The 19900-nt window shown below is 53.7% G+C and overlaps 2 protein-coding genes across 6 annotated transcripts in view; one reads left to right on the plus strand and one right to left on the minus strand.

Moving 5' to 3' along the window:
• Positions 1-400: 400 nt before the first annotated feature.
• On the minus strand, positions 401-6182 carry UBALD1 (UBA like domain containing 1). The gene is made up of 3 exons (XM_031595259.2): positions 6030-6182; positions 2443-2502; positions 401-1433 (listed from the first exon to the last, which is right to left on the minus strand). Exons 1-3 carry the CDS (start codon positions 6135-6137, stop codon positions 1113-1115), a joined length of 489 nt encoding a protein of 162 aa, XP_031451119.1. The 5' UTR covers positions 6138-6182; the 3' UTR covers positions 401-1112.
• Positions 6183-8162: 1980 nt separating this feature from the next.
• The window catches only part of MGRN1 (mahogunin ring finger 1), a 48837-nt gene continuing 37099 nt past the window's right edge, over positions 8163-19900 (plus strand). For 2 of the 5 annotated variants that reach the window (XM_031595242.2, XM_031595240.2), the window contains exons 1-3: positions 8163-8350; positions 13090-13208; positions 15149-15237. In XM_031595242.2, the coding sequence (XP_031451102.2) occupies positions 8263-8350; positions 13090-13208; positions 15149-15237 (296 nt within the window). In that variant the 5' untranslated portion in view covers positions 8163-8262. Of the gene's footprint in view, positions 8351-9479; positions 10811-11897; positions 12002-13089; positions 13209-15148; positions 15238-19900 lie in introns of those variants that run through there. The other 3 variants (XM_031595244.2, XM_031595241.2, XM_090151895.1) reach the window with 2 other exon arrangements.

A 19900-nucleotide genomic window follows, 5' to 3' on the forward strand; every position in this document is an offset into this window, starting at 1 on the left:
AGCCCTGGGCTGGAGCATGTCTCCTACAAAGGCAGGCTGAGGAAGCTGGGCCTGTTAATCCTGGGGAAGAGAAGGCTCTGGAGAGACCTCACTGCAGCCTTTCAGTATTTAAAGGAGCTTATAAGAATGATGGACTTTTATAGGGCTCCATAGTGACAAGGAGCAGCAGTTTCAAACTAAAAGAAGGGAGACTTAGGTGGGATATAGGAAAGAAATTTGTCATGCAGAGCGCAGTGATGCCCTGACCAGACTCATGAGTGCACCATTGTTGGAGGTACCCAAGGTCGTGGATGGGGCCCTGGGCAGTCTGAGTTGGTGGGAGGTGTTACTACCCATGGTGGGGTTGGTCTGGATGTTCCTCACATCCCACCACTGCTGCAAACGAAGCAAAGACACTGGGTTCAAAGCAGAGCGTGTATTGCAAGCAGCTGCGACATGTCCAGAGAGACTTGCAGCTGCCAGGAGAAGAAAAGAACAGAGGGGTTAAAAATGATCCCAGTCTGTAGGATTACACTTTGTCATGCAAACAGCCCCAGGGCAAACCCCATCCCAGGAGGGTGAGGGGATGTTGTGTGGCTCACCCAGGGCTTCGCATCTGCCCCCGGGGCTCTGCGCCTGCCTCAGCCCTGCTCACCCCCAGCACAACACATACAGGGTGCAGGAGGAGCCCCTGCTCTCCTTCTCCTCCTCATGAATAACCAGTGTGGGTGTCTGCCCCCCCATCCTGCCATATGAGGCCAAAGGAAGGGGGCACTCGGGCAAGGTCTGGTGCAGGGACCATGAAGAAGGAGCCTCTTCCTCCGTAAGTGTCACTCGCATGCAAATTCCAGTGTCCCAGAGGAGGGGGCTGCACCCTCCCCGAGTCCAGGCAGAGGCTGGCAGCAGTCTGTCCCACGCAGCCTCCTGCTGTCCCTGGGGAGCTCTGTTCAGCTCTAGGACAAGTAAAAACTACTTCAAACCAAACCCATGCAAGGCAGCTATTTGCTCATGTGTCTCTGTGGCTGCCAGACCCCCTGGCAGCAGTGTTTCTCTCCTCTTTGGGGAGGGGGGGGAAAAAATAGATATAAATTTATATGGAGGGGTCCCCGCTGCAATCGCTCTCCACCGCAGCCTCATCTCTCTGCCTCCATGGTCACGTTGGCCTTCTGTTCTGCCGTGGCCTGTTGGGAGACGGTGGCGGGCCAGCCCGCGGGCTGCGCTGGGGGGGTTGGAGTCCACATGGTCTGCTGCTGGCCGGGGGGCGAGGCGGTGGGCCAGGCGGGGTTGAAGGCCCCGTGCTGGGGCAGCGGTGGGGCCGGGGGTGGCGGGGATGTCGCCATAGAGGCCACAGGGCTGCTGCTGTTGAAGCTCTCGGAGGCCTTGAGGCGGGAGAACATGGTGAGGGCGTCGGGGAAGTTGGGCGGCGTGGCTGGCGTGTTGGCAGGAGTGCACATCTGCGGGAAGGAGAGAGGCGGTCAGCGGGGCTGGGGCTCGTCCCTGGCTCATGGTCTCCATCTTTTGCCTCCCGCTGAGGCCTGAGGCAATGCCCCTCAGCTCTGCTGCACACAAAGCTGCCTGGACCTGATGCACAGCACAACCCAGCCCCTGGCCTGGGGTAATGTGGGTGTCATGGAGGTAAGAAGTGGCACAGAGGCAGAAAGGGACCAGACATCGTGTCCTGATGATGTCCCACACACGGCAGCTGCCAGCAGCCTTGGGATGGTGCTGCCTTGGTCTCTGCTGCAATCTTCTCACCTTGCTTTGCAGCTCTACCAGTGATGCTTCCTGTGGGTTGCGGATGTTTAAGGCTCTGAAGATTGATTCTGCACCCAGAGCTCCTGGATGGGACCCTGCTGCATGTGCTCCTGTGCCCAGCCATGCTGGAGGCTCCCTCCATACCACCACTGTCCTGCCTCTGTGTGGCTCTGCAGGCACCAGGCTCAGCTCCTGCCCCACAGCCCCTTCCCACGGCAGCCCAGCTCTGCCAGGCATTCACTCTGCAAGCTTACTGCATGCTCCAAATCCCCAATTGTCCTGTAGAGTCAAATAAGGACACGGCAGCCAGCAAATCCCTAAGACACATCTGCCCAGGCAGATTACAGGTTGCTGAGGCACGAAAGTTAAAGGGGCAGAATCTGAGATTGCTTGGGCAAGCAGCACCCATGTGCATGCATGGCCTCGTGTGCTCGTGTCCTTCGTGTGCCCCTGCAGGGACAGGGGTTTGCACACTCAGGTGCTCCAGTGAGAGCACAAGAGCTCATATGTTTACAAAGTGGCCTGGTGCTCCAGAAACCCTCCAGCCTCCTTCTGCTGTGCTGGGGCTGCAGGCCATGCCCAAAGCATTCTCTGTCAGAGCACTCTTGCTTGCGCTCTGGGAGCTGGGAAGCAGCGAGCTGGGCTAAGTGATGGCCCCATGTGCCTGCCAGCTGATGCTGTGGACAGGAGGGGTGGGAGAGCACTTACCATCTGATGGTGGTGGCTGTAGGGGATGTTTGTTTCTTGGAAAAAAGCACTGAGCGCAGTCTGAAAAAAAAAAAAAAAAGGAAAAAGCAAAAAAAAGGAAGGAGATGTTAGCAGCAGCATACAAACAGGGCACCTACATCATCCCTGCACGCACAACCTGCTTCCAGCTTGGGGCTCACATCGTGTGAGAGCCAAACTGCCCTAACACAAGCTTGGCCACCCAGCCCAGCATCTGTTTCAGCCAGGACAGTGTCCAAGCCTGGCCCTGGGGCTGCACTGCACAGGCACTGCCACCTGCCTCTGGGGCCAGCAGGAGAACAGCCCTGGTGCCCTGGGTCTGCACTCCACGTGCAGCTCTCCTGTGGCCCCAAGCAATGCTGTGCTCGTGTCTGCTTGCAGCAAGGCAGGCAGCCATCGTGGTGTTCAGGTCCATGGCTGTGCACGGAGCGGGGCCCAGCTGGATTCTCACAGCTGTCAGCAGCGCTGCAGGAAGGGAGAGGAGGGAAACCAAACCTAACCCCAGCATGAGAAGCACAGTGGGAGCTGCTGAGATGTGCATCCTAAATGGGACAGACTGTGGGCACTGCCTTTGTGCTGGGAGCTCCCCAGGGCCATGGGTGGGACTCTGCCCACTGTGTGCACCGGGGCATGCTGAATTCAGCTGCCAGGCAATACGGTACGACCGACATCGTTTTGGTTTGCTTCCAGTTCAGACCAGTAATAATCTGGTGAATGTGTCACATGCCCGTGGCATGTGACAGGCTTGATGGCTGCAGGGCGTGGGGCACAGAGGGGTGAGGAGGGCAGGAACCAGGAGCAGGGCTGGGAAAAGCCGACTGGATGCAGGATCAACAACAGTGAGGCTGCCCCACGTTCTGCACCAGGTGTTAACTGAACTGGGGCTAGGAAACAGAAATCAGTTCAGCTCATTGATCTGATGGAAAATGGCCCTGGAAAGGTGCAGCCGTGCTTACAGCACTGCAAAGCTGGAGACCTGCTGCTGGCCATTTACAGCAGGGTTTATGGCTTCCTGGCTAACATATCAGCTCTACGTGGCAGCCAGGGGTTACCTGGTTGCTACGTTCCATGAACAAAACATGAAAATCCAGAGATGGGTGGGGGAAGTGATTGCTGCTCTGGAGCCTGGTAGCTCCGATCTGCAGAGGGGACACAAAGCAGCGGGGCTGGCAGGGTGGTTCACACTGTGCTTCTCTGCCTGGGCTCAACAGCTGTGGGAGCACCCAGTGCCCCGCGTGGCACTGCGGAGCTCAGTGATGGCTGCAAAGCACAAAGGGGATACAGCCCTGCAGATCAGCCCCAAGCAGGCTGATGGAAACAGGGTAACTTCCCTGCCACTGCGCTACCTTCATCCTGGGTAAGCTCCGATGGCAATGCCCTGCAGTGTAACACTGAAAGGAATGTGGTAAGGAGGAGAATGCAGTGAACAGGAAGTGTGCACAGAGGTGTGGGCTAAAGACTGTAGGCTGATTAAATCTGCTCTATGATCCTGTTCTCCAAGTGGCCTTGTATGTGGGGCTGTGTCACCAGCAGATGGGACAGAGAAGGTCCCTGTTGTTCCCTGAGCGCCCTTCCCTATCCAGAAGCCATCATCTGGGTGGGGGAAGCACATCACAAACAGTCCCTGTGCCCAAACGCTGCATCTCTTTGCCTCCATCTCCATGTTCCCAGCACTCCGGGCCTCACCTTTCCAGCTCCAAGAGGCAGCTGCTCCCAGAGAACTAGCATCTGCGTGTCCACCAGGTGCCAGGACCAGATGTGCCCAGAACTGTGGGTGCCACCTGGTCTCCAGCCAGTGTCACAAGTGCCAGGAGCAATCAATGCAATGGCAAAGGCAATTAATGCTCTTGATTGAGCCACTGCAGGGGATTTGTCCTGGAGATGTGAGCGGGGGCAGCTCCAGGGGCTTCAGCCACAAAGGAAAGGGGAAGGGGCTGGATAAGCCTTAAATACATCAGCAGAGGAAGTGGAAATCCAACCACAGCCACAGCAGAGCCAAACAACCGCTCCTCCTCTGCTCCCCTCTCACAACCTCGCTCCCCTGAACACACGCTACGCTCAGCAGCAGCAGAAAGGCAGAACTGAGCTATTTTTTAAAGCTGACGTCTTCCTATTCCTCCCGAGCAGCCCCAGGGGCAATCAGCGCATAGCAAAGCCAATTAATATCCTTCTACCTGAGCAAGGAGCCTGAGCCACTGATCAGCTCAAGATGCCTCAATGGCATCTCCATGTGAGATGGGAGCGAAGGGACAGCGAGTGGGAGAGGTGAGCCACGCATTGCCTACAGCCCTCTGGATGGGGCCATCAGCCCTCAGCCTCCTTCTTGCTGTCTGTGAGTGGCAGCAGACTGCCTGGCCTGCCGTCGTGCCCCCGCTGGAGCACTGTGTGACCACAGCACGAGCAGAGGCAGTGGGAATCGGCACCGAGCTCCTCAGAACTCCAGCAATTTATTCTCACCGCAGATCCCGGCCAGCCAGCAAAAGGGCACCGCACAGAAGAACAAAAGCCTGAGAACATGGCACGCTGGAGGGGAGGCAGCACCTCCCCGGCGGGGCTCCCTGAGCAAGCCGTGCCCAGCGGCCATTTTGCAGAGGGAACGATCTGACCGTTGCACCAAAAGTGAGTGGGAACGTGGTAATGGCTCCTCGCCTGCGTTTGTTTACAGCCGCGCTTCCTCTGAGTCATGTGAGCTCCAACCGGCAGGAGAGGCTGCGAGCGCTTGTGCAACTCGCCCGGCGGTGGCAAAGTTCTGCAAAGAGTCGGCTTTAAGAAAAGCCACTTTTGTCACCCGTCCCTAAGGCTGCGCAGGGCGGGGGGAGCCGATCCTACGGGCAACGGGGGGACACCGTTACGCTGTGTCGGTAAACAAAGCCCGGGGCTGCGTTACGGAGCAGGGACGGGGCAGCGTTCGCTCGGCCCCTTACGCCCCGCATGGCTGCGCCACGGCTGCGCACGGCCGGCCTTTGGACGCCGACACCGGGGAGTCCCGTACGTGCCGGCGATGGGCTGCTGCCCACGTCTGGGCACGGCTGAGCCGCCCGCTCCGCATCCCGCCTCAGACCTGCAGCACGAAACAGACGCTTCAATTGGAGAGGTGCCACGAGCGTCAAATCCATCAGCTCCAGCCCAGCGAGCGGCCGGGGCTGCACGGGAAAAGACAAAACCCCGTTCAGAAGCAGCGCGCCGTGCCATCGCCGCCGCGCTCCCGGGGCTCTCACCGTGCGGGAGCGAAGCACCGCAGCGCCCACCCGAGAGCGCGCCGCGCTGACAGCGCTGCCCGCGTCCCCGATCCCGCAGCGGGGAGGGCCGGGAGCGGCACACGGTTCCGCGCTCATCCGGGGCCGCCTTCCGCCCCGGGGCTCCGCGCGTGGAGGCCCGCGAACGCGCGCTACCGCGGTCCCACGCGCGGGGGCCGGGCGCGATCCACGCCCCGCCGGCAGCGCCGGTCCCACCCGCGTCCGCGGCGCCGCGCTCCAACCCCGCGCTCCAACCCCGCGCCCACGCGCCGCCCCGACGCGCGCGGGGCTGGGGGAACCCGCGGCCTCGCCGAGCTCCCGGGGCGGCCTCACCTCGAACTGCCAGTGTGCCGCCTGCAGCAGCTGCTTGGCCTGGTCGGCGGCGCAGCCGGCCGCCAGCACGAACTGGTTGATCATCACTTGGTGCTTGAGCTCGTCCATGGCCCCGGCCCGCCGCCCGCCGCCCCCCTTCCCTCCCCCCCCCGCCCTCACGGCGCCGCCACCATCGCGGAGCCGGCGCGGCTCACGCCAATGTTTACTGGGCACTGACTCACGGCGCCCGGCCAGCCCCGCCGGCGGCCGCGCGGGGCGGGGCGGGCGGGGCGGCCGCGCGGGGGGTGCTGGGAAATGGAGTCCCCGCCCGGCGCTCGGCCGCGGCGCCCCTCCGCCTCGGGGACTCCATCTCCCGGCATGCCCCGCTTTGTTTGCAGAGCGGCGGCGGGCGTCGACGCGAGCTTGAGTGACGCGTCCGGGCAGCCAACCGCCGCCCGCGGTGTGGTAGTACCTGACCATATATGGTCAACAACGCCGCCGCTTCCAATGAACGGACGGCGGGGGCGGGCCCGGCTGGGGCGGGGCGGGTCACGTGGGCGAGCGAGCGGGGTGGGGGGGGGCGCGGCGCGGGGCGTGCGGTGTTTACAGTCGGCCGCGTGCGGTTTCCTGTTGACGTGCGGGGAGCGGCCGCGGACGACCGGGAACGGCCCGTGTGCCTCGGGACCCGTGAAGGCAGCGCAGGGCCTGCTGGGCTCCCGCCTCCTGGGTCAGAGCCGAGGCCTGGCACGGCGCTGGTGGCGGCGCGGGGCTCCCCGGGTATCCGCGACCTGTTGTGTCGCTCCCATCCCTGGGGTGCGAACCCCGCTGCCCTCCTCACCCCCCGCCCTGTGTCCGGAGAACGTTCTGGAAGCCCTATCCGCCGTGAAAGGGTGCTTTGAGCGGCGTATGGCCGTGGTGGGAGACGCAGGCGGCGCTGCCCGAGGACAATGGTGCTGCTGAGTACCAGGAGCGATCAGTGTGCGCGTGGGGAAGAGCGGCCGATGGAGTGAGATGGGGAGCGCTGCTGCTCCTTGGGGCTGAGGAGGGCTGAGGGCCTCCGGGGAGCCGCTCCAGGCTGCAGCTCACGTTGCCGTGTTGGGCTTTGCCTCGCTGGGTTGTTCCACAGCCAGGCCTGTGCTCTGTGCCAGGTATCTCTGAGCTGCAGTTGTGGCTCAGGTGTTGGACCAGAGCAGGTTGGAACCTGCAGGCCTTAGGTACAAATTGCTTCAGCGTTGCCCGAAGCTGTGTGTCTGGAGCCAGCTGTCCCTGTGTGTCCTCCTACAGCCACTGCCCCAACTTCAGCAAGGAGCCATCTGTGCGGAGGGGAGCACGTCAGGGAGTGATGCAGAGAGAAAAGAAGCAGGAGGGCTCTGCAGCCAGCAGGGCAATCCTCCTGCAGGATTACATTAGCTAGGGAACACCGTGCACTTGTGGAGATCTTGCAGCTTGGTTTGTGTAGGGGGAAGGGCTGGCCCGGGTCCAGCAGGGTGTCTGGGGAGGGCTGTGAGCTCTGTGCAGTGTTACGGAGGCAAAGTTCACAGGCATGCCACTCCTTCTGGCCAGGAATAGCTGTCAGCGCTGTCTCCAGGGCTCTGTTTTACAAGCAACTGAAAAACAGAGTAGCAGGGAGGGGGCAGAAGGCAAAACATTTTGCTCTCTTAGGCCACAGGCAGCTGGTTGGACTTTGGCTGAGCAATAAGCAGCGGGCTGCAAGCAAACACGCCTTAGTTACAGGGCTGCTTGTGGCTCCAGGATGCACCGTGAAGGGCAGCAGTGACGCTGTGGGAGGCTGGGTGCTTCCTTGCAGGGCCACTGCATTCCCACATTGATGTTGCAGCGCCCGAGGTCCAACCTCAACACCCTTCTGATGGATGAGGAGATGGTGCGCTGGGTGCTGGTGCTCTGGGACCTCGTGCCACGGCTCTTGGTGGCAGCGAGCTGAGGACAGAGCTCCGAGCGGAAGGATCTCCCCTGCACGCTGCTCTTCCTTGGCCACCGTGTTGAATAGCACCGCTTCACCTTTACATCTCGCCTACAATCGCGCATGCGCGGCGAGCGGCGCCCCCTGCCGGCGCAGTGCCGTGTGCTGGAAGGGGGGGAAGCTCCGCCGCGGGGCCTGACGGGAGTTGTAGTCGCGGGCTCGGAGGACTCGCTATCCCAGCGTGCCCCGCGCCGCCGCCGCCGTGAGTGCGGGTGCGGGCCGCTCGGCGCCGCGTTACCGTGCCGCCCCCGGGCCGCCGCCGCCGCCGCCGCCATGGGCTCCCTGCTCAGCCGGCGCATCGCGGGCGTGGAGGACATCGACATCCAGGCCAACTCGGCCTACCGCTACCCGCCCAAGTCCGGTGAGGGTCGCGGCTGCGAGGGGGAGCGGGGCTTCTCTCGGGGCCCGGCGCTGCTCGCCGTCCCGCCTGGGCCTCCGCCGGGAGCAGCGCGCGGTGCGCGGCCCCGCTCCGGGTGTGGGGCGAGAGGGCGGCCGCTCTCCCCGCTCTGGAGCCGCCGGCGGCCGCGGGGCATCGGGGGCGACTCGCAGCGGGGGTCGGAGGCGGTCTCGGGAGAGCGGTGCGGGGCCGCCGCCTCCTCCTCACGGCGGTCAGCGGGCTGCCACGGCCCGTGTTCGTGTGCAGGGGGCAGTTCGGAGTGCAGGGCTCCGTGCCGGGCTCGGCCCGACGCTCACCGACGGGCTGGCTGCTGCGGCCGGCCCGGCTCAGCTTGTGTGGAGTGGTCTATTGCTTCCTTTCGCAAAAGCGGCCGTCGGGGCGTTCTGATGTCTCCTTCCCCTGCGGTGCCCGCGTGCTGTTCCCGTGGCTCAGGACGGGTGCTGTGCCCAGCCGGCTGTCAGGGCTGTGATGGAGCCGGGGTTCCCCTTGGGTTTGTTGTGGTGGCAGATCTGAAGCAGAGGCCTGCCGTCGTCGCACCCTGCCTTGTTGCAGGTTTGCCTTCGGTAAGGATGGGGGTTTTCCACGAGCCCTTTCCTGGCGCGGCTGCTGGGAGCTGCCAGGTTTGCACGGCACTCACCCTAACAGCACTGCTGGCACCTGCCTAATGCTGACACACGGACAGGATTTTAGATTCCAACTGGATTAATTATTACTGCTGCACACAGTGAACCTTCAACTGCTTCTTGAAATTCATCACCATTCAGTTTTCTTACTGTTGTAATTAGTTGGATCAGCATTTAAGCTGTGTTGGGTTTTAGCCAATGTACCCAATGTACTCATAGACAGAAGTCAGGACAGCAGTGCTGTGTTCCTGAGGTCTGCTCCACACTCACCTCCCCAGGAACAGTGATGTCCCTGATGCTGTCACAGAGCCTACCATGTACAGCCCCTAGTAAACCAAACAGTTGATGCTTTCCAGCAGTTGATTAAAAAATATCTTTATTTCCTTAACAGCTTTGGATGCAATTAGGTGCTTGTTAATTGTGGCTGAACTTTCTGTTGTGCTTGCTTGTGCTCTTCTGGAAAGCACGCTGGCTGTGACCCTTCTCCTCACCTTCTTGAGGTTTATCCAGCAAGGCTGTGTTTGCTTCAGGGAGGTGAGCTGTTGGAACTCACATTGCTTTGTGCAGAACAGATCTGAGCACTTCGAAGAGTCAGAGGGTTACTGAGAGGGGAGTGGAAGGAGTACTGCCATTGCCACAGCCTGCCTCATTTTAAGGTGATGTGTTCAGATGGATGCTGTCCCATGGTCCTGCGGTCCTTGGGCTGGCTGACTTGGGGCTGGCAGGGCTGCTGTCCCTAGCATGAAACCCCACAGCCTGAAGCGGGGGTATATGATCAGATGTGATTCCATTGAGCTCACTGGAAATGGTTCATAAAGTTCTTAGGCTAAATGATTGCTAATTATTCCCAGCTTGACAATATCGCAGCAAGCTCTGTGCTGCTTTAAAGGAAAGATTTCCCATCTGATGTGTTGTGTGTTTGAATGTGTGCCCTGCAGTGCCAGCCCATCACCCCCGTAGGCTCCTGGCTGCCTACGGGCTGACTGAAATGCAGAAGTGTGGGCAAGGAGTGCTCCCTGAGCTGACTCTACTGCTGGGGCCCTGTGTGGCATTGGGGGTTCTCTGCTGCTTTCCCATCCCTCTGGGTTCATGCAGGTCCTGACTCATGGCAGGTGTCTGGGCAAGCTGCTGTGGTTCTGACCGGCTGCTGGCTGGGATTGCTTTGGTGAATGCAGGTTTGCATTCTGGAGCAAGTATGCCACCTGCTATGAAAGCTGTGTTATGCAAGGAGAAAGCCACGAAGTGTGGGCATCCCAGTGGTGATGGAAGCAGCATGTCAGCCTGGCTGTGGAAGGGAGCGGAGCTACTTTACCAGGCAGTACTGAGCATTGGCATCTTGTTGAGTCAGGGCTGAGTACAAATGCTGTGATGAATATTCACTTTTCCTCTATGGGGTGTGCTCAGTGCTGGGTCAGCCGTGCTCTGTGGAAGATGGAGCTGGCTGTTAGGGAATCCGTCTTGGACCCAATGAACCAAAGTCACTAACAAGGGGCTGGCAGATCATACAGCAGCCTCCTGCAGCCAGCGTGCAGCAGGGTAATTAAGAGTCCTCCTCTGAAAGTTTCTTGTGTGGTCCTCTGAGGTTCTGGGTATGGGTTGTCTGCATTTCCCTTCCTGCATCCAGGCAAGTGCTGTACTGTGACTCTAATTTCCATACATTGCTTTTCACTGGTGCCTTTTAACCTCCCTTGCTTTGTGGAGCCTGCAAGCATTGCTTGTGTCTGCCCGGTTGGAAGGGAGTTGGAGGAGCACCCAGCCTGTAGAGAGGAATCAGTGCCTGCATGCAATGGGCTAAAAGCAGGTAATCACAGCTCCTGATCCTCGCTGTGCTTCTGTGCTTGGAACAGTAAAACAATCCGTGTCATTGCACGCAGCCTCGCTGTGTGATGCCCCTATCACTTTAGCAACCAGTGAGCAATGCACCAGTGCTTCTGCAGCTCATTTGTCAGCTCACTGCTTGTTCCACAGAGCTCATCTGCAGTGTGCAGAGGGCAGGCTGCACCTGCCCTTGGGATGGCTTTCCTCCCCTGGAGTAGGTGCTTGCAAGAAAATTGCAGACCTTGGCTTTTTTGGGAGCAAAAAGGAGAGAGATGATGCCTCTGTGAAACCTGCTTTGTTGTTTGGATCCAGTCTGTCACCTTGCTCTTGGCTCATGAGCCGTGTGTGTTGTGACAGTGCTGGGACACAAGTACTGCAGGTGCAGTCCCTGTTATTGTGCTGTACTCCTGGAGGCCTTCAGCCCCACCTGCTACTCCTTCTTGCCACCTTCTCCACAGGCACAGGTCTTATGGCTCAGCAGCATTTTCTGTTCTAATTGCTTTTGTTGATGTGGGTTCTATTTAGCCCAACTCTGAGCCACGTTGTGATTTGCCATGTGATGGCTTTTGGTGACCTGGGCACTGAGGTTGTGAGGCTGATTCAGGTGCTGGCTGAGGAATTAAAGAAAGATCCACTTCTTTCACTTCACCATTAATCCTAATAGTGGCAGGGAGTCTAACTTGTCATCTAACTGCACTCTCTTCACAAAGATGCTACAATACAGCTGTCCCAAGCAATGCCTCAGACCACTTTGGGTGCTCTGAAAAGCAAGCTGTCTTTGGAAGGTGCTGTGCTCAGTGGTGGTAAGCCTGTGTCCTGTGGGGTGGGATGCTAATGGCAGAGCAGTGAGTGACAAGATGGGATGGATGGGCAGTGGCATGGATATGAGAGGCCCAGAAATACAGGCTGGGCTGAGCCGAGCCCCATATCAGTGTGATCCTGGATAATCAGCTGCTGCAATTCTGAAACATCCTGCACAAGCATTTTCTTTGCAGTTAATCAGATGAAATGCTCCAAAACACAATCCTACTTGACCCACATAAAATGTAAAATTAATTCCTATCCCTCAGCATTCGTCATGCTTTTCTGAACCTCCGTGTAAGCATAAAGCACCGTGGTGTATCTCAGCTGCAGGGACTGCATCGAGCTGGCTGTGCTTGGAGGTTGTGTGCAGGTCAGCATTTTAATTTCTTGCTTCTAGGGAGGGGTGGGAGTAGGTGGTCTGCCATTTGGAGAACCTGTGTTTCAGTCCTGTGGATTCTGAGGAGATTCTGTGCTGAGATTGGTTGCTGTATCTGGAAGGACAGACGTGTTTAATATAAACATCTGGACGCTTGTAGGCTGAGCTCAGCAACAGAGAGCACTCATCCTCATCATTAGAGCATTGCCAGCTGTGCAGAGAAAGAAAGATTTCTCTTGAAGCATAAAGGAGGAAAACTGTAATGGAAAAAGCAGAACCGTTCATGAAAGCCCTTCCATTTCAGAGTAAATCACGCTCTTGAAAATCCTTCCATAATGCCCCCATAGCCATTCACGTGGATAGTTACTGCTTCTGCAACTCATTTTAAAACAAATTTTAGACTGTCTGTGCACTTGGAGAAGGTAATGAGTGTTTGGCTCCAAGTTTAAAAACCCCACTCTGAAACTTAAAGGAAAGTGGTTCAAATGGAGCCTTTTAACACCCTCCTGATTCTTAATCCTTGGAAGCTCCAACTCCATAAAGTTCAGATGTGAGTGTTCTCCCAAAGTCTTTCTAGAAGGAAGCTACATCTGTAGTGTTGTCACACGAGCATGTGTGGCTGCAGCCTGGGGGCATGGGACGGAAAGCCAAGTGCCCAGCAGGAGCCCCTGGGGGTGTGCAGGGAAGAAGCCTGGTCCTTCTCTGAGCAGGTGTTTGTGGGACAGAGCTTTGCATCCAGAGCTGCCTCAAGGAGGAAGGATTCATCAGAATTGAGAAATATTGGGAAGAGCTCTTTCTTTTCTGGAAAACAAGTTAAAATGGGATCATCTCCTCTGTAGCAATTTGTTCCAGGGTGATTTTGTTCTGCTTCTGCTGTTAGCAGTGACCTTGTGTAGTGCAGAGGAGGAGTGAACAAGCAAGTATTTTGTCTGTCTTGTACTCATATGAATTGAGAAATGCATAGACCAGCTGTTCTCTAGGAAGTATGGATTTAAATTTTTTCATAGAATATCCTGAGCTGGAAGGGACCCATGAGGATCATTGAGACCAACTCCTTTTGTTTACTTTTCTCTTTTTCCTAGGAAACTACTTTGCAAGCCACTTCTTTATGGGAGGTGAGAAGTTTGACACCCCTCACCCCGAGGGATACCTTTTTGGTGAGAACATGGATCTAAACTTCCTTGGGAATAGACCTGTTCAGGCAAGTTCCTATATCCTACCTGTTTTGCACTTCTGTTTCAGGCTCATAAAGCCTCTTCAATCAGGTTTCCCAATCGGAACATAGCATCAGTTTTCCCAGTTGGAACATGGAAATATTTTGAGGCTTGCAGATGGGAGGCTGTGGAAAGCTGCCTGCTCCAGTGCAGAGAGCCTCTGTTCAAGTAGAAAGTGCAGATGAAGAATACAATTAGGAAGAAGGGACTCAAATGGAAATTCTGCTGGACATGCAGTGCTGTGCAGGCAGGAGGAGGCCCACCAAATACCCTGTGCCATGTCTGTGTGCAGGGCAGTGATGAAGAGCTGACTGCTTCTCTTTTGCTCTGTGAGCAGCAGCTGCACAGCACTCCAAGGAGAACAGAAGATGCAGCTGTCAGCTCAATACCCGATGTGCTTATGGCTGCAGGGACTGGTTGTGCAGTCTTAGAGTTGCATTATCTGTGTGTCTCAGCCTGGGTTCCCTTGCAGACATTCTGGCACTGAATTTCATTTCTTCAGAGGGGAGTGGGTGAGAACACTATTAACACAGTGGGACATTTGCCAAATGGGTTTAAGAGTGGGAGGCTGTCGTGGTCTATAGTTTGCCAATGTAAGGTAATGCCCTTTGGCAGCTCTGATTAATCTTCAAGGAAAAAAAAAAACTACTTGAACACGCAGCAGCAACACAGCTCTGTGGAAATTGGCCAGTTTCTCCTTTTGAAATAACTGAGGACTTGATTGCTGCATGTGCAGCACTGCTACTGACCACAGTGCTGAGCAGTTGGGTCGCAGAGAAAGCAGTTGCTGCCTCCATGAAGTCTCTGCTGCCTGTGGCTGTGGATTGGCACCCTCATGTTGGTCACAAATGGCATGTTTTCTTTCAGGCTCTGGATCTTGCCACACCAATATGCTTCTGTGGCCCAAGGGAACAATGGTACAGGGTTGTGTGTTGGAACTGCCTGAAGCTCGGCAGGAGCGGCATTAGGCTGCCTGCTTAGCAGATTCCTCATTTCTATGGATACACACATATTGGTGGTCCCTGATACTCCTCTGAGTTAGTTGTACTCTCTGGTAGCTCAGCATCGCTGCACAGCTCCTGGTAGCTGTGTTTGAAGGACCACAACTTTGATCTGGCTGTGAGGTGACACTGTTGCTGTTTATGTTTCCCATAACTGTCAGCCTGAGAGCCTGTCTGGTAGCTCTGCATCTCTGTGTCACAGAGTTGCTCTAATGCAATATGATTGCATTTCTAGTTTGAGCACCTACAAACCTTGCAGACATTTCAGCCTGACTGCTCTGAGATGCAGTAGGGGGACTTGCAACAGCAAGGGCTACAGGCCCCACACTGAGCAGTTCTTTGTGGAGGTTCTTTGGCCAGTGTAGAAAACTAGTCTGCAGCACCATCCTTCTGCATTTAAAGGGCAGTCTGTGAGAGAAGATCTCTTGATTGTGGAATTGAATGAGGACCCCTATTCCCATCTCTCTTTTTTTTTTTTTCCCCTCTCCCTTCCCCCATACATTTGCCTCATTGTTTCAGAATAAAAGAATTTCCCCCAGTAATCCAGAGCTTCTGCGTGCTGATTATCAGTCAGTCACTGTTTGCACTCTGTAATACATGTGGAAGAGCAGCATATCTTCTGCTCAAGCTGGAGGTAATTTCTGTACTCAAAATAAAATCTTGTGAGAGCGAGGCTTTCTGGACTGCAGATTCAGAGTGCAGAAAAAGAGCTTATGAGAGTGCCCTTGTTAAGGGACATACCCCTGGTATGCTTGGCCAGAGCAGAATTTTCACTCTGAAATGTGCTTGATTTATCTGTACATACAATTCTCTGTCACAGTTCTTTGGAGTTAGATGAATGTTTCTTGATTTGGGTAGATAGTTTGTCGGGTAACGTACTGCTACCTTATGTAATAATAAGATGACAATTTGCTTTTGTCTTTCAGTTCCCATATGTGACCCCAGCTCCCCATGAGCCCGTGAAGACACTGAGAAGCTTGGTGAATATCCGCAAGGACTCACTCCGCCTCGTGAGGTACCATTACTGCTTGAACCCATTTCATTCAGCCCAGGGATCCGGAGCATCTGGAGCCAAACTGCCTGTTCCATATGGTTTAGAGGAACAGCTGAATCCCAGATCTTTGTTGGTAGATGTATTCAGAAGGTTCTGGGTACCACTGTGATCAGAGTTTTCAGGCAGTTCACGTGCTTCTTCATCCCTGGACTTAAGCAATCTGTATTTTTCAGAGAGAACCAGTATGTGTCTTTACAAAGAGAACAGAGTGATAAACAAAGCCTTGAATTTTGCCTGCTATTGCTAGCACAAATGGAACATATTAGTCGGGTCAATAAACTCTTCAGACAGATTCCTTTCTGCATTCTTGTGTAAGGAGAAGCCAGAAAGTAGTTGCTCCTGGTGCGAGTCACTGACAGGGAGCACTGATTGGTTTTGAGTGAAACTTCCTCGGCTTCCTCCTGCTGCCAAGACAAAGTTTGGTCCTGGTGTTATGTACTAATGTAAATGGCTTCTGTCCCATGAGTAGGGAAAGGAGTTCTGGATAGTTCTTGGAGATCTATTACCTTTCATTGCTTTACACTGAGATCTAAGGCCGCGCTAACAAAAATGTGACTTCTGGGCTAGATGCAATGGTTAACGCTTTGACTTGAGGCTACCCTCTTTCACACAGATGGCTGAAGAGCAGAGACCCAGCACACAGTGCTTTGTTTTGGTCTGAGCATCTGGGCAGATGTCCAGGCTAAGCAATTCCCAGAGATCCTCGAGTCTCTGAATTCTGTGTTACGGACGTGGGGTTGGAGTGCTGGCAGGGGGACAGGTTCAGCTCTCAGCCAAGGTGATTCTGAGAGCGTGGTGTAATGTGAGTCAGTTGAGTCATAACCATGCAAAACCTCCAGTCTGTTTTTATCTGAAAACTGACGTTGTTTGTTTGTTATTAAATGAGTGATACCTTTGTTTCAAAATCAGTTAAGCAGGAAAAGAGAGAACTTCTGAAAAAGTAACCACTGGCAAACTGTTTTGAATGTTGTCCAGCTTTTTCAGCTAAGAGCTGTGAAGTTCTTTTCTGGAACAAAATCTCACATTCTTCCCAGACTTGCTGTGGAAAGGGCATTTCATTCGTCTTTCAAACATCCACAGTACAACAGAGGACTTGTTGGTGGGGTTTAGTTTAGTTCATACAGTTCTATCATTCTGTTTTCTGTGATTTCATGCCCTGCCAAGCAGAGTTGCAGCTCTGGACTATTTGAGATGTAGTATCTATGTACCTTGGCATTATCTTAGTTTTGCATCCCTGTAATTCCCAGTACTTTCAGTTATTTGCATCATGAGCACTCACAGGCTCTTGTACTGCTGTTAGAGCTGACGACAGCAGCACCAATGCTATTCTATTTTATTTTATACCAATGTAGACCCAAAATGGGATTTTAATTGCCAGTCCTTAAGGGCATGTTCTGTCATGTGCTTTTCAACTGTTCTGTACAGCGGGCTTTTCATTTCTCCTTCTGTATACATAAAGACACTTGCTGCCCCCTCCAGCTTAGTTCATTGGCATTTGATGGTTAAGGCTTGGAGCTTCCTCTCAGAAGTAAATAAGATACCATTGAACTGAGTGTCTAGGTACAAAGTAGGCTCTGATGGTAACATTCCCATAGTCCATTTATTTTTGCTTGTTATTTTTAACTGAAAATTCATTGTTTTCTTCTGAAAAGAGTATTGATTCATAATTTGCAATGTAGAGCTTAATGGAAGAAGGTGAAGAAATGTTCACCCTGGGTTTCCTGCCTTGCTGTCACCAAAGTTCTGAGCTTTGCTGAATCCTGAGTATTTCCAGTAGTTTTGGAGAGAAGCAACAGTTCTCTGGATGTTGAAGTTGGAGTTGTGAGTGTTTGATGCCTGTGTGAGTGCTTAATTTCTAACAGGATGAGGCTCTGTAGACCTCAGAGGAGGGCAGCATGAGTTTTGCTGTTAAGCATTGACAGAAGAAAGTGGTTTTGTGTCTGTCTTGTTGCCCTTCTTGGCCCTGGCTTTCAGAGCTGAAGCACCTGATGGGCAGGAACAGGCTGCTTGCTCATACCTTGAAAGCACTTCCTGCTGCAGGAGGAGGATCAGCTTATGAGGCAGTGTTTCACAGAGCAGAAGCCCCCTGGCTCAGCCACTCTTCTTCAGTGTGGACTTTGGATTTTGAGTAGAGCCTCGTGGAACAGAAATGTGAATACTGATAGAGATGGCAGCCAGTTCTTACTTCGTTTAGTGACCGCCTCAACATTGACTTAATGCATTTATGAGTGTATATCATGCTACAAACTCACACAATAACATTCATAATGCATGTCTACTGAGTTGTTCAAAACTTTTAATTTCCTCAAAGGATGAAATCAGGTTCGACTTGACCCATTTCTGTAACATTGTCATGGCTGCTGTTAATTATATTTTTATCTTTTAATTCTTTAACAGACGAGCAAAAAGTTCCAGCACTTCCACTGTTTTATCCAGAAGGGATGTCAGACCAAGTGGCCTCAGCTCCCTTGGTCGGCCTGCTTTGACTTTTACATCATAGCATTGGATCAGCTATTTGTTCTCAAGGTGGTCAATCTGTTCTGCTCTGTACGTGTGATAGTTAAGGCTATGTGATTAGCTTGTGTGCATGACCAAAAGGCACACTGACAAACTCACTGGTTTCTAAATTAGTGCATGCATCTGAGGCCACCTCACATCAGCACTGTCTGTAGGGCTTGACTAAAATGTACACTGTAAACTTCAAGTACAGATGGAGACAGAAGGGCTCTTGAAACTCCTGAACCACCTCCTTGTATGCCACATTTGTTGCAAAGATGGGAGGAATGCAAAATGTCTTGCTGATCCCCTGAAGTTTACATCCTGCACCATAAGGTGGAACATGAAATGTCTCTGCCTCTCAAAGTATGCACTGTGGTAGTCCTTGCTTGTCCCCTGATTCAGCTGCTGGCTGGCAGAGCTGCAACCTTTTCTCACATGAACTCCTTGTTATGTGGCCAGTGTTCTCATTAATCTCCAGCACCAGCATGTTATCATGGGAGATGTGCAGGCAGCCTTACTGAGGCTGCTGCTGTTCAGAATGCGTGCTTTACCCCTTGTTCCAGTGATGCTACTGCAGGCAGACAGGGCTCTGACTCTACTACTCTGCAGCAGTGCCCTCTCCAGAAGCCTGCCCACCAAGCACTAGGTTGTAGTAACTAGGTTGTTCACAGTCCAGATTTTACCCTTTTCTACTTACAAGTGTGGGAACGTGTTCTGAATGCTGGTAGGGAGCTGCAGGAGTGAACCTGGGAGCAGGAAGGTGCTATGGGAATCTGTATGCTCAAAATGATTTCCCTGAGAAGACAAAACAGAGAATGGTTTCACTGTTGACATGTTGCTCTTGTGGGATCCACCCTCCTGCAGGTCTCCCACTTTGTCACTTGGGGCTATTCTGGGTATCTAGGCTTGTGTTGTTGATCAGCAACTGTGCTTGCCAACCTCATTGTGCAATGAGAATAGATGAGCCAGCTAACCACCATCAGTGCCTGCATGAAACAAGTGCTGGCTTTCCCCTACCTGGCAGATGCATGTTAGCTTGGAGATCTTGCTCCTCTTGACCTTTGCTGCCTACCTTGGATCAGCAAAGGACCACAGAGCAAGAGCTAATTTGCAGCTCATGTTGCTGCTTTCTCTGGACATGCACAACACTTGCAAGTGGAGTAGTGGATTGTTGCCTTCAGTCTTCTCACTTTGGTCCAGCACAAAATATTGAAGCTACAATCATATTTTCTATGGCTAGAATGCTTCCTGTGCACAGCCTTGAAGTGCCATGACTTTATTCTTTGAATGTCACCTGCTTGCGTGAAAGTACTCATGGAATACTCATATGCAACAGAATACTCACTCTATTACTGGTTATTGTCTCCTGGCTGCTGCAGATGTTTAGTCTGCCTGTTCCTGGATTTTGTTTTTTTTGTACTAGCAGTTTGGATGTATTCTAACTTGATTTACTCCTCTGACCAAAGTGAACCTCTGGCAAAAGTCTTGAGTCTTTCAGACAGAAATGCAAGTGTATGCAGTACTTATCACAGAATTGTGAGAGTTGGAAGGGACTTCTGGAGATACTCTAGCCCAACCCCTCCTGCTAAAGCAGGTTACCAAGAGATTTAGTGAGGTCACGTTAGTACAAACGTGCATGTTTGGTATGTGATTGTACTGCTCTTAAATTTTATTTTGTGCCTTCTGTATTAATTGGCTGAAGCAAAACACTTCATTCTTGTTTAGCGTGTTAAGTAAAATTCATACCAGAATTCTTAATTAGGCAGCAGTTATTACGTCTCAGTGAACTTGGTAAATATGAATTCCCTTGACAGTTTTTAGATTGAATGATGGAGGTGTGCCTAGCCTATTTCAGAGTGTTTTCAGCAGTGCAGCATGTTTGTGGAGGCTGTTTAACGAGGGGAGAGGCCAATTAATACTGTGAACTTAGAGATGGTGCCAAGCTTTTCCTGAATAGTTAAGCTGCCTGGCTCTGACCCAGGCATCCTGGCAATTAAGCTAATAGTGATAGGCAGTGAGGCTGGGACTGGGCAGCAGAGCAGTATTGTGGTACACTTCTCAAAGCCGACCTGCTGCATTCACCATTACTACATAATACATGAAATAACTGCTGGACCTGAAATTG

Source organism: Phasianus colchicus, chromosome 16 (assembly GCF_987193195.1).
Source record: "Phasianus colchicus chromosome 16, bPhaCol1.hap1.1, whole genome shotgun sequence".
NCBI classification, from domain to species: Eukaryota; Metazoa; Chordata; class Aves; order Galliformes; family Phasianidae; genus Phasianus; species Phasianus colchicus.